The 14,680-nt window shown below is 37.1% G+C and overlaps 1 protein-coding gene across 5 annotated transcripts in view; it reads left to right on the top strand.

The window, feature by feature from the left end:
* Nucleotides 1–14,680, top strand: part of KCNMA1 (potassium calcium-activated channel subfamily M alpha 1) — a 445,131-nt gene that overhangs the window by 258,247 nt on the left and 172,204 nt on the right. For all 5 annotated transcript variants that reach the window (XM_062000705.1, XM_062000701.1, XM_062000702.1 and 2 more), the window contains one exon: nt 839–950. In XM_062000705.1, the coding sequence (XP_061856689.1) occupies nt 839–950 (112 nt within the window). The remainder of the gene's footprint in view (nt 1–838; nt 951–14,680) is intronic.

Below are 14,680 nucleotides of genomic sequence, written 5' to 3'. Positions count from 1 at the left end.
AATTGTGTGTCATGCAAAAAAGACAAACACTGTTTTGAAATATGTTAGTCCAGGTTTAAAGATTTACAGGAGTAAAACTGGTCCATTAAATAACTTAGTGATGCATAGGTTTAAAATTGTATTTGACAGAGTTGTATTTCAATATTTATATAAATAATATGTTTTAATTATTACTTGACTGGGAATAGTAGTTTCACCTTATTTGAATACAAAGATCAATAGGCAAGTTAAAAACTATGTGTCCTTGGCATCTAAGTTTCCCAGTTTCCCCAGGCCAATTTTGTAGTCAGGAGACAGAAATGACCTCATCCATTGCACAATTAGAAGTCCTGCTGCAGTCCTGAATTATGCCTCTGTAGGAGTCATCCTGGTGATTACCTCTGGATAGGATGATAATGAAATTACCATGTCTTTAGAGACCTGTGAGCAGCAAGTACATGATGAGACTACTATACCTTTATTTTTGGGGGGACAAAAGCAAAGGGATGTACTTTTAAACATTTTATAGTTACTTACCCTTTTCTAACATTACTGATACACTGCTAATAAATGTGGAGAAAATGTTTGGGTTTTTTTTAGCACACATATTACAAGTCATCATAGAAATGATCAATCTCTAGTTAGACCATTCATTTTAATGACAATGTGGTTATTGAACAGTGCACAATACAGGCTTCTTTCCAGTAAGACATGTTGCTTTGCCTGGACTGACCTAAAACATGTTACTTCTTCACTGATTTTGGAGTTTCATATTTTTGAATGAAAAATATTGCACATGCATGCAACTACCATGAGCATAATCTGGTTCTTTCATCCCTCCCCCTCTTATTTGTTTCAGTTCATAGCAGCCAATGACAAGCTATGGTTTTGGCTAGAAGTTAACTCAGTAGTAGATTTCTTCACGGTCCCTCCAGTGTTTGTGTCAGTATATTTAAACAGAAGTTGGCTTGGTAAGTAAAAGAATTTTTCCTTTTAGTAGATGTTATAAACATACTTAAGCTTTGACCATTAGATGGAGGATTTCTTCATCTTGTGGCATTGTGGAAGCAGAAGATTGTTTCCAAAGTTGTTTTTGCAATGAATTTTCCTTTTCAGCAGACAGGTGGGTTGTATCAGAAGTTAAGTCCATTTTGTTCTTGAGTCATTAATATAATCTCCTACTCTAATTTGCTGTGAACTTGAGCTTGGAAGTACTGTGTAATATGAAGCTGATTTTTGTCACACAGTGAATTTGATGTAATTTGATGTAAACAGGTGATCCAGGGATGATTCACTGAACTGGATTGCCATGAATCATTGTCAACAATGAAATCAACAAATCAACACATTTTCTTCACATTTTGAGCCAATATAGCTACATTTTAAATCCACTGAAAGAACAGATTTGGAAGATGTGTTTGGATCTTACTAGGACTGACATTTGTGTAAGACTACTAGGAATGAATTACAAAGGAATATGTCACATGTCAAAGGGAATACAAAATGAAACAGAGCAAACAAAATAGATCAATTAAAGAGCACTCATAATGTGACAGTTCAAGTTTCTTGTACAAATTGCATATTCTCTCCAGTTAAGTAAAATGAAGGCCAAAATTTGGGTGTTTTTGTTCAAGGAAAGCTTCCTAAAAATGGCACACTGTGAATGCCATGTCTTTAGGCAACATGAGAAACTTCTCACATTCTCTAGAGATACAGGCAGTCATTGCTCCTGAAAACTCTTTCAGGGAAAGGAAAATCAAATGAAGTGTCTTTTGTAGTATTACAGCATTCTCAACCTGTTACAGAAATGCAAAGATGCAGAAATTATTGATGAATTACTGTTGTATGAAAGCAGATTAATACATTTATAGCCACATTAGAGTTCCTGCTATAGATATCAGTGGGTATTAACATGCCAAAAAAGAAAGCAGTAAAACAGACAGGAAAGATAACTACTATCATTACTATCTTCATCACATACTTGTGTCATGTATATAAAACTGAGTATCACTTTTTGAAGGAGAAAGTGTCATACAGTTCCATATTATGATAGGAAATCAAATGAAAAATAATGTATGTAAATAAAAACAGACTTCTGCTTAGGAGAAACTTACTCATTCCACTACCTATAACTCAGTCTCAGATTCCTTGTATTATGTAAATGAAAGGGATGTATTTTCACATCTGAATGCAACATGCCAGTTTCCCAGAACTTGAAGATTGAAATCATTGGTCATGAAGGCTGTCTAGGAGCAAAAACTAGAGTCACAGGATCCATAGAAAATGAGTATCAAAAGAGAAAAGCCTTCAAATTTATGGAGTAAGGCAAAGAGACAATTGAGATGAATACCCTTTCTGAAAGTGCTTGCATAATTGATGACTCATGGTGACACAACAATCTAACTCTCAGTGCCAATAGGAATAACGAGAGAGTTTGCCCATCTAGCAGTTTCTGCTGGATAGTTTTTACAAGACTTATATCATTTTGCAGACAGAATTAAGCATTGTGCTTACATTTGTTCATAGGATTGAAAGAATTTCCATGTCTCAATTACATCAATGTTACTTTTTCTTGATTTCTTGTTTATAGCCATGCTTTACCTGTTTTGTCACAGAATCCTCATGAGGCACTCACCACCTTTTAATTTTTTTGCATAGTTATCTTAGGGCTGATGTATTTACAGTGTTTGAGCTTTGCACCTGCTTCCACCATGTTTGGTCCAAAGGGGTTTTTCCTTTAGGGAAAATCATCCTTAGTTAACTAGTTCACTAATTTAGAAATGTGAATTATTGGGATCCCTGACATGGCTGAAAATTAGATAAGCAAGTTGTTACTTTGACACGCCATGATGAAAGAGCGTTCAAGCAAATACACTGAAATATATTAATGAAGATTGTTTATTCCTTCACACCTTTTAAAGAGATGGCAAAATTTAGTCTGTCTGTGGAGATCAAATATTTTGGACATGCTTGTAAGTAATAGAGTGACAGGACATCTGACTGGAGAAGAAAGGGACAGTGTTTGGACCATATTATTTACAGTTTCAGGTTAGGTGCTGACTTTTACTTTGATACAGCTTTTGTAACTGGGAGAGGTATTCTTCTGAAGAGAGATTTACAGGGAGGTTGGCCCTTTAGAAAGGCAAGTAATAGAGGCTGCTTAATGTTAAAAATCTTCTAACAGGTTTGGACTTCAGTGTATCTAAATAATTTGCATATTTTAAGAATCTGTTACTGATTAAGTAGGATTCCCTTTTATGCCTTAAATTTCAAGATCATTTGGGAGCCCAAATGCAGCACACTGTATTGTGCATCAGGGTCTTAGCACTTTGTTTCACTATTGATTCATGTCACACAGCTGTGATGAGTTCATTTCAGTACTGTGCAGAACAAAAGTCAGCAGAATGTGGCTCCCTGAATTCTCAGTTTCAGAAGAACTACCCTGGTTTAGCTAACTCACAGTAAGGAAGGTACAAACACACAGTTTAAATAGTCTTTGAACAAACTCAAAACGTACTGAGTAGAAACGTTGCATGCATAATGCTAAATGCTCATAGAAATATGTAAAGTAAAACAGAGGGCATGTGGTCTGAATACATCATCTTTTAATGTATTAAAGTGGAAAGCCAGTAGGGTTTTTCCTTTTGCTAGTTTAGGAATGCCACCATCCACCTGCTACATTAACTCCTAGTATGTGAAGCCTTCTGCTTTACCTGCTGTTCTTTTCCACACAGTTGTTCATAAAATGTATTTTCATTTCTCAAAATGCCGTGTATGAATGATTTTCTTTAAAATCAGGATTCATAAAGGATATTCTTTCAAATCTAATCTTCCACCTAGATTCCAGAACACAAACAAAATTTAATATGCTAGATAAGTCATATTATGCTTTTCCATCAAAAGAGTTCTAGGAATGGGGGAGTGTTCCCTGTCTAATGTACAGCCAAAGACACAACAGCACTTTAAACCTGCAAAATACCAATTTTTTACATTTCATAAAGCCTTTAGAAGGAATTTCTAGGGTATTCTTTTTACTAACATAGAATAGCATAAGAAAAGGGAGTACGTGAGCAAAATACATCTGGCAAATGGAATGATCTATGTATTATTGAAAGAATGGAAAGAGAGTAGAGAAAGGGAAGGAAAAATCAATGGCTCTGTAATTCAGTGATATCCATTGCTTTGACAGTCAGTATAAAAATTTCTTATGCTCTGACTTAGAGCTGTACAAACATTAGTGTGTTTTCTGATGTTCATTTGCATCTAGATCCCCTTGACATTTTCCCAACGCTGTTTTGCAAACAATAGCATTTGTGTACATACTTACTCATAAACCAAAGCTATGCTTTATAAAATCATAAATATTTGTTGTGCAACGCTCTACAAGAAACTTTCTCCAAGTACAGGCTTCTGTGGAGTGGAGAGAATCTTCCCAAAGGAAGGATGGTAACAGAAAGGGTGGAGTTTCTGGCTTTTCATGTTTGACTGATCATTTTGACAGGTAGTTTCAACCAAACCATTCCAGTGCATTGCTGAGTCTGATACTGTGTCTGTAGTCTTAAGTGAAAGTAAAATAAAATATTGTTGGGTGAAAACAAAACCTTTGCAATAGGGGAAATAGTGCAGTGATAAAACTCATTTTTTCCAGTAATAGCAAAGGCACTTCAAATAACTGAAATGTCTTTTATCATGTACTTGTGTGCTTATGAAGAAGGAAATATTGATTCTATGAGCAGACTGTATTGGAATAAATTGCCTTGACAGGATGGTATTGTTAGAGGAAGATTAAACATGTAAAATATGATCTTGGCTTCACATTTACAAGGACATAAGAATGAGACTCAGCCTTAAAACTGCTCTGATTTAAATAAAGCCGAATCTATGGATTTTATAATGTCTCCTATTATCGATCACAGAAATTAAAGACAGAAAAGAACGACTAAACAATTAATTTTCTTTACCTGACAATGTGCTTGATCCACTGTACAAAATTTCAAGCAATAGAAACTGTTTGACTCCTAATAGAGTCTGTTATGATGAAGATTTTTTCATCATCCTCCTTCCCTAACATCCTTTTTAGTCTAGGCTGCTGCTGAAGCCATGCCATTTTCTCAGAAAATAAGTTGAGATTTAAAGTGGGGAAAAGAAGACAGGCAACAGATGCAAATGTAGACACAGGCACAACATAGAGAAACAAAAATCTCTGTGCGGTGATTAGCACAGTTTTGGAAAAGAAGAGATTCTTTTTTCCCCATCCTTTCTCAAATTCCATCCAGGTCCTTTACAGATGAGGCTTGTTGTCTCTGTATCAATTGCTGATTTGAGAAGACTGTTTCCAGCGTCTATGGTAGGCATTCAGCTATTTTTGTGAGTTGAAGTATGAGAGAGATAGATGGCTTTGAAGAAAAAGCAGCGTGTTTTGTAAGCTGATGGTGTGAATGCCGCCTCCTTGCATCCAGCCAGTGTGCTTCCAGGTGAAGCTTTAGTTAAAAATCTGTGACATGAAAACAACATTTGTTTCAGTACCCTGTAGACTTTTTTTGGACATAACCCCTACAGAACAGCTCAGCCTGGAACCATGTTTGAATCTGTAGAAAGCTTTAATTCCTTTTGCAAAAGATTTCCTTTTTCATGACTCATGAGTAGTACCTTGGTTATATTGACACAAAGAAGTGGTCTGATAACTAAATTGCAGAGATACCGATGTGGGAGAGCAATTATGAGCTCCAAAAGTTTATAATCATTTGTCTTTTCATACATCCACGTCTCAAAATGATCCCTTTCATAGCACGTTAAACTTGCACAAGCTTTTGCAATGCTTTTGTTGATGTGTTGTGCGTTTCTGCCATCTATTGGTGAAACCTTTGAATGCACATCCAAATTGTAACTAGAGTAGCTGTATTGTATACAGCTTTAAAACATTTGGTGTCACTTTACTTACATTATGTTATTTTATAGATAATGAAAGAAAAATTCTGTAGTATTTGCTAGGAGAATTGTATTTGGTGTGTATGTGCATGTGAACTATTCTCTGCAGTAACATGTCTTGGCTTCAAATGCCTTCAAACTGATATCAGAATGAATTTGATGAAACTAATTCTGAATATTCTGTATGCTGAATGTATTCTGAATGGGTTGTAGCACATTTGTATTATATTGAACACATCACAGAAAGTAGTTATCCTCTCTGAATACTGATGAGCCATCACAGCTTAATATCATAGCTACTGCCAGTTATATTGCTTTAAATACAAGTGCTACCTGGTCTGTCCATCAGTCTGGATAGACTAATTCAACCTCTTATATCTTCTTCTCCCCCATGTCTTTCTGAGAGGAAAATCTTAATTGAGAAACAATGCATCTTTAGTGGAAAAAGACCTCCAGTCTTAATTTTATAGTTACCTATAAACAAATGCATGTAGTTTATAGCCATCCTAGTTTATACGTGATCCCAAGCTCGACTTGTCACTAGCTTGTTCTTTTAGTCATCAAGCATTACTTCCTCCAGTACCATTGGTTACCTTTATTAGTGTGGGTTTCACTTTTCCTCTAGAATATTAATAGAAATATTAAATTCATAAGGTCAAGAACATATCCCTGACAAGAATCCCATGGAAGGCAAGCCAGATTCAAGATTTAATGGTTCTTGGTCAATTTAATGAGAGCCATGACAATGTTGAGTAAATTACACCAGTATTTATAGCTTTGTCACTCAAACATGATATTTAATGACGAAGCTGATTTTATCTTGGCTATTACTTTGTAATAGAACTCTTTGTTTTCCCTAAGGTAGATAAATAGGCTTATGGTTACTTTTAAACATATGGAAATAACATTCACTTTCTTACATATTTCTGGAACACTCTCTGAAAACCAACATTAAGCAGTCTGCAAAGTGAGTTTTTAAAACTATTGGATGCATGTTACCCACACAGAAGAGGAGACTGAGGGGGATCTCATAAATATTTACAAATATCCAAATGGTGGGTGTCAGGAGGTTGGGGCAGCACTGTTTTCTAATGTATCTGGTGACAGGACAAGGGGTGATGGGAAGAAGCTGGAACATAAAAAATTCCATTTACACATAAGGAAAACTCTTTCCCTGTTGAGGTGAGGGAGCCCTGGCCCAGGCTGCCCAGGGAGAGTGCGGAGGCGCCTTATCTGGAGGTCTTCAAACCCCACTCGAATGTGTTCCCGTGTGACCTTATCTAGGTGGAGCTGCTTTGGCGGGGGGTTTGGACTAGATGATCTCTAAAGATCCCTTCCAATCCCTACCAATCTGTGATCTTCTAAGGCCTGGACTAAATATTTTGAGATGTCCACAGAGTTTTCATTAATTCAGCAGGAGTTGTCTGCTGTGCTCTCTGGTGCGTGAGGCTTGGTATATGTGCAATTAAGAAAAGATGTGTTATGCATTTTAAGTAATACCTACCCCCCTAAAAACACTAGCCATGTTCCTTCTGACCTTTTTAAAAGACTAAATTAGTTGTAAGTAAATCCTGTTGTTACTAACTGATGCAAAGATAGTTTGGATCCTACTGGAAAGATGGGAAGTTAAGAATTCCCTATGAGACTTCAGGAAGTTCATATAGTGACTGTTCTCACTGAATATAAACCAGATCATTCATGTCTTTTCAATAGTCTTTTGCCAATTCCTTCACTAAACTTTACATATATGATTCTAAGACAAGTCAAGAGAGGATTTTATTAATATTTTCACTCATTAGAATTCCAAACTCAAACAAGGAAACTTCATTAGTATGTTTATTTGGATGCAATACTTGACCGTCACTTGATAGGCTAAAAACCCATTTGGGTTAGATTAGATTACTTCATATCCTTTTGTGCTTCAGATATCAATTGAGCAAAATTCTGACCTTCTTGTTTATGTGACACTAAAGAAGTAACAGCTGGATAGATCAGAGTTTGTGACTACCTCCTCAATCTGTTCTTTTATTCACTATTCAATTATTGCAATTGCAGTAATTTGCCATCCAAAGTCAGGTGACGTGCAGAGATGGAAACATTGGGATATAGATAAAAGTGTTCTTCCAGCTAAACTATTTGAGACTTTTCCTGAGATTTTGGCCTGCAGAATATTTAAACCATCTGGCAGAGTTTCATACAATATTATCTTACGTCATGTAAACAGTATCTTTCATAGTTTCTCATTTTGTGTCACTTGTTTCACATCAGTTTTTAATGTCTAAGATTCTCTAGTACTTCTGTATTTATAGTGTCCATGCTTACATTATGCAGTGTTTATTCTTGATTCACTCCCATTTCCCAGCCACTTAGCATTTGTTAACCTTGCTGCCAGCTTCAGCAGCATTTGGTATCATACTATCTCAAGTTCTAAATAATAAAACCAGAAAGACAACAGACATTCAGCTCATAGATGGAAGGACATTTCTCTGCGTCACAATAGTGTCTCAGAAGTTACTGACTCCTCCATAACCACTTACACTGCAGTGCTGTACCTGATGGATTGCCAGGAAGTCTTTGCCAATAAAACTAATGATGCTCAGAGGGCACTATTTCCTTCTTCTTTGCAAGTGTATGCTTTTGGATATTTCTGCTGGTTTTCTCAGGGAACTTTTTCATATGGAGCACTGTGAAATAAGATGATATTCAGATCTGGAATGTTTTGGGGTGTTTTTATTCAGACAGTTAATTTTAAAAATTCTTTTTGAAAGAAAAACAGTAGCATGTGTTTGCAAATTCTATATAGGCTCATGTTAGTTAAGTAACATTTTGCTCTCAATCTATCTCCTGATCTCACATCTCTGATGTGATATGTATGAAGGGATATGAAGCCAAAGGATTTGAATTTTCTTGGTATTTTAGGTTTCAACTATCTAAGCTTATCTTGTCTTCAAAATTGCACAGGCATTTGCCAGAAGTAGGCTTTCTTATGAAATCTCCCTAGCTGCCACTTCAGGTCAAAGCTAAAATATTGGAAAAGCAGCCTTTTTGACTTCATCAGCTCTTTTCTTTGTTGCAAGTAAAAATATAGCAGATGGCAGATAAAGATCAGAAAAGAAAAGAATAATGCTTCTTGTAATTGAAAAATAACATTTAAACTTAGAAAAATGTGTTTGTTCTGCATGAGTAAAGCTTGTATATAAAACTCATTTTCTAAAGCTCCATTCTTAATTCAGTTGTAGGTGATTTATATAGGGAAATTATTTATACAGGGAAATGATGATTTTCTTCCTCCTTTCTCCCTCCTCCTCCTCCTCCTCCTTCTCCTCCTCCTTCTCCTCCTCCTTCTCCTCCTCCTTCTCCTCCTCCTTCTCCTCCTCCTTCTCCTCCTCCTTCTCCTCCTCCTTCTCCTCCTCCTTCTCCTCCTCCTTCTCCTCCTCCTTCTCCTCCTCCTCCTCCTCCTCCTCCTCCTCCTCCTCCTCCTCCTCCTCCTCCTCCTCCTCCTCCTCCTCCTCCTCCTCCTCCTCCTCCTCCTCCTCCTTCTCCTTCTCCTTCTCCTTCTCCTTCTCCTTCTCCTTCTCCTTCTCCTTCTCCTTCTCCTTCTCCTTCTCCTTCTCCTTCTCCTTCTCCTTCTCCTTCTCCTTCTCCTTCTCCTCCTCCTCCTCCTCCTCCTCCTCCTCCTTACTCCTTCTCCTTCTCCTCTCCTAAATGATGACTCTATTCCATTCTATGATCTACAGGTAGGTGGATATGTGCTGTAGAGGGGCATGTCCTCTACACAGCATTTTATTCAGCATTATCCTGTAAGGAAGGCTGATTTACTAAAAAAAGATATTGTAGCATCACTGTGGACATTTAGCCAAAAAAAAAGAATTGGCCATGTAGTATCTTAAGGGTCAAGTTCAAGGTTTTGCATTCAGGTCAGGGTATCTGGAGATGATAACCTGCATAATCAAAAAGAAAGTGTTGTAAGACCTCAGAAGCAAATGTGAGTGAGCAGAAAATGGTTTAGCCTAGTGCATTCTGAGATTTCTGAGGTACTCAAAACACTACAGTGACTATTTCTCCATTATCACCTGGTTACTCTACTGCTCAGTATAAATTATCTGTCAGCTTCATTATCTTCCTAATTGCTGATTACATTTTTTTTATGAACCCCTTACTGTGTGGAACATTTTCCTTCACAACTGTAGGAGCTTTTGTGTGCAGATGTGCTCACGGTGCACTACAGATAGACACTGTTTGCTTTCTGATGACTGTGCACCCAACAGTTAATGCCAGCCTTGTTCATCCCCACTGCAGCCCCTTGCCTTTTCAAAATGTCATGTGTTTGGAGATGTAGAGTGATTCCTGTTGATGCTCGACTTAGGTGATGTGGATCCATTGCCTGGTAGAAAGCTCTTCTATTACTATGAGCTAGCTGTAATACTTAGTGGCCAAGTATGGCATTGACACTGAGTGCTGATGTCAGAGTGAGTATTATTTTCACATGATGTCAGTTTGCTCACCTTTACTTCTTATCTGGGTTGTTTGTCTCTGTGGTAAGTCAAGGGAGCCAGTGGAGTTCAGGGAATGAATGGAAAGAAGCTGGAACACAAAAGGTTCCATTTAAGCAAAAGAAAAAACTCTTTCCCTGTTGAGGTGAGGGAGCCCTGGCACAGGCTGCCCAGGGAGGGTGTAGAGGCTCCTTCTTGGGAGGTTTTCAGAACCCACCTGGACACATTCCTGTGTGACCTGATCTAGGTGGAGCTGCTTTGGCAGGGGGGTTGGACTAGATGATCTCTAAAGGTCCCTTCCAACTCCCACCATTCTATGATTCTGTGAATTACTTTTAGGCCTTGTAACAGAAGAACTAATCATAGCAGGATAAAAATAAAATCCTGATATGATTGGAATGCCTTTCACAATCCTTGTTTTTATTCTTTTTGACAAATTCGACCTGTGTGACCCTTTCCTGTTAAACATCCAACTTCCATGGCTATTGTAATTCTGACTCTCATAGGGCTGTTCTCACCAATGCTCTGTTACATAAAGGCTGCAGTAGGTAATGGAGGTGTTATTATGTAGAGGTTCACTTTTTAATTAGGTATTTAAATGATTAATTATGTAGTAAAATAAGAGAATTGTTAATAATTATTACATATTAAGTATTTTAGTTATACAATTTAAGTATAAATCTAATGGCATTTAATTGTTTAAAATTTAGGTACTTCTTATTGAAGTGTAGTTAATGAAGTGTGTAGTAATGACTAGATATGTGGTTAGGACAATGCTAGCTCTTAAGAAAAAGTTATTTTCATAGTGCCCAGTGTCAGCCAATGAACATCTGAGTTCACGTGTAGAATAGTGCAAGTATAAATCCAAATGAGATGGGATCATTTGTAATGAAAATAGTGTCGTCTCAGCTTTTGTTTTTCATTACATTTCATATTAACACTGAGTTTGGATGGTTCTGCATCTAGAAAAATCTAGAAAATAAAACCAACCCAAGATAGGTTCATCTGGATTTTCTCATGCTGTGGAAATCCATCTAAAGAAAATGATATACAGTTGCATACAGGGCAAATCATAGAAGGAATATGTTACATTCAGTGGAAAACAGCAAGTGCTACATACATTTGGAGAAACAGCATCTCTAGGAAAACATCAGACCACTACTTTTCTAGACACTTGTTTTAATGTACCCTGATAAGTGCATAAAACTTTTCCTTATCTGTTCTTAATGATTTTAATACCATGGACCTCCTAGTGCAAGTATTTGTGTGCACTTGAAACTCCCTGAGAATTTGCTTCTCAGTAGGCAGTTCACAGACAGATTGTCTGACATGAATTTGAAGTGTTTTTAAGTGCTGCTCACTTTACTGGATTTATGCTTGGTTCAGTTTTGGTGCTGAACTTTCACCTGCAGTTCTTAGACTTTGTGTTTAAACATGATACAATACTGGATAGGTGAAGATTAATTTTAAGGACTGACATGGGGTGAAATAAGGGATACTGATAAATGGTGTGTGGACCTACATGGCACCTGTATTTCCAAAAAGCATTTGAAACCCCATTATCTTTGATAACGTGCAAGAAATCATCCTATACACTGAGTAAATGGGCATCACTTCTGTTGAACAGACATATGTATTTTGGACCTATCTGGTCCAAAACCAGAGTTTATTTGGTTTTTACTTGGATCATAACCACATGTAGGATTTTGTGGTATACCACTTCCATAAGTGTTTCATATTTAATATACCTGTATACATCTGCTCATATCTGTTCTTCAAATATTTTCTTTGTGCAGTTTGAAGGCTACAGGAGGTTCAATAGATAGGATGTATTGTATCATATCTGTTGATTAGAACTGAAATACTGGACTCCTTTTCAAGTCTTATTTCATAGTATGCTCGTTGTTTCTTTGGCAGTTATGGCCTGTGCCTTGTGACTCACAAGAGCAAAGACAGGCCGAATTGCAAGTCTCTTTTTAAACCAATGTCCTGCAGCATGAGTCAGGCTTTAGAGCTGGTCTTCGTCCTTCCTTTGTCTTTGTTCTTATCATTTCTCCTGCCCCATTGTTACATCCTCTCAGAATAGCATTTTCCTGATTTTAGTGCAATTTGTTCCTGATAAATGCCAGGGAAAATTATACAAGATGCTAACTTGACATTCTTCAGGAAGCGAAGCTACTTAGTATTGAGTTGTAATGGACACTTTAAGTAACAAACCCCAAGTTTCCAACCCTCAGTGCCACCTCTCTGCAAGGTCAGCTTGCAGAGGTGTGACTTCTTGTTTCATAGGTCATCTTGATTGTAGAAGCATAATCAGGAAACTTAATTTACTCTCTAAAAATCAAGGAATTAAAAAAGACATAATCCTTTTTGCATCCTTTTTGAACATGGGCTTCAGTATCTAAAAGGCAACTGTGAGATGAAACAAAAAAGAAAAATGAGAGAGTAATTAAATTCCTATTCTCCCTAGCTCTTTTTTTCCATGAGGTAGGTTTGAATGTTTATCCTTTCCTTCATGCTTTCAGCCTTTTATTAAGAATGACACCACCATCAGTTCAGTGGGATGATACTTCCTTTATAAAATATGATGTTTACAAGGTAATACACCCTGATTTTATGTGAAGATCTGCTGTTCATTCAATACTGGTTATATCTCTGCTTGTTTTATGGAATATGACATAGTCATTGCCTGAAGTGGTGTAAAGCAGCAAAGTTAATGGTTGCATATCTAGCGACTGGTTTTTGTTATTTTTAGTGCCAAGCTTTCTGTGAATGGTTTAATATCTGAAGACTTTGAGACTAGGAGATTAAAAAACAAGTAATGAGACTACGTGCATTTCTTCAGTAACTCAGGGTTGGATAGTAAATGGACCTTCTCAATCATTTAGTGAGATTAATGAGCAGTAAGTGCTTGGCAGAATGAATGTTAGTTTGTTCTGGTTTTGTCGTAACTCAGAGACAATGCTACAAAGCTGTACCGAAATGTGGTTGTGGTCAGCCTACATAGCTTATATATTCAGACACTAGGTTATTTTTTGCTCTATGATTAATATTTTGCCCTTTTTGAAACAGGAACAGTAAGAATTGTAGGGGCTAATGGCTTTTACACTGTAATTTCAGAAGTAGCAACCTGAAAGAGAGGAAAGAAGATGTGGAATGGTCTGTGGTGCCTTACTGTAAAATAAATTAGTAAGTAATTTTCAAGGAGAGTATGGTGACAGGATTTATTCCCCACAGCAGATTTCTTCTTGGCAGGTTTCCTGGTGTTCCGTGTTTTATTCTCAGTTGTGTTTCTGGGCTCAAGTGTAAACAGGCATTATCCTACTAAAGCACAGCACATCACACATCCCTGTCTAACCTGTGCCTTAGAGGACAATAATTTGATACCTGCTTCTACTCACTAGGTTGGTCGTCTGCACCAGGGATCTATTCTTCTCTTGCCCTCTTCCAAGATGATATAACATGTGCCTAGTTCTTGCATAACCAAAGCAGAGCTCATCTGCTGAGAACTCTTGCTTTCTTCTCCTGCTTGTTTGGGATGCATATTTTCACATTCAGATGGACATTGAAGGCAAGTTGTCATTTAGTTGTGATAATGCTTCCATAAGTAAATCAAACCATTGTTGTGAGAAGTTCAGGGAGGGTTATGGAGTGATATGCTCCGAGGATACACTGATCTTGAAAATATGGAAAATTTATTCTTTAAATAGCTTGGTTTCACTGAGGGTACAATAGGTTGTAACAAGTCATCCTCGAGCTGTTGAGAACAAATGAATATTAAGGGGTTTTAAGTCTACCTCAGACCAGGAAACTATCACTTGTGTCCTTCACGTGGGTAGGAAAGGTACAGAAACACTGGAAACAGTGCCATTGTCCTAATGGCTTCATCTTAATTTGCTTAATTGGACTTCAGACTTTCACTCAGATGCTCATGTGAGTGAGATGACGGGATAGCTAAAGGGTAGTTTTCTTGACAACTGAAGAAAGAAATAGTTTAGCCTCCAGAGAACAATTTTCTGTAATCCAAATCTATGTCTCATATGAATATTTTGGCCAAGTAATAGATACTATAGATTGTACAGCACTCAACTCTTGCTGAAAATGGATAAGCTGTCTTGCATAATCAGGTTTTCGAATAGAATGCGAACACTCATTCCATTGGAAAGCAGAAGTGTCTGCACAGGAGAGTAATGCAAACACCTTTATGAGGATGCTTCTCAACACAATATGTCATAATCCTGCTAATGCTGCAATTTTTTTAACTTGTGGAAAAGGCTTAT

Source organism: Colius striatus, chromosome 8 (genome assembly GCF_028858725.1).
Source record: "Colius striatus isolate bColStr4 chromosome 8, bColStr4.1.hap1, whole genome shotgun sequence".
Classification (NCBI taxonomy): Eukaryota; Metazoa; Chordata; class Aves; order Coliiformes; family Coliidae; genus Colius; species Colius striatus.
This window is presented reverse-complemented; position numbering and strand designations above follow the sequence as displayed.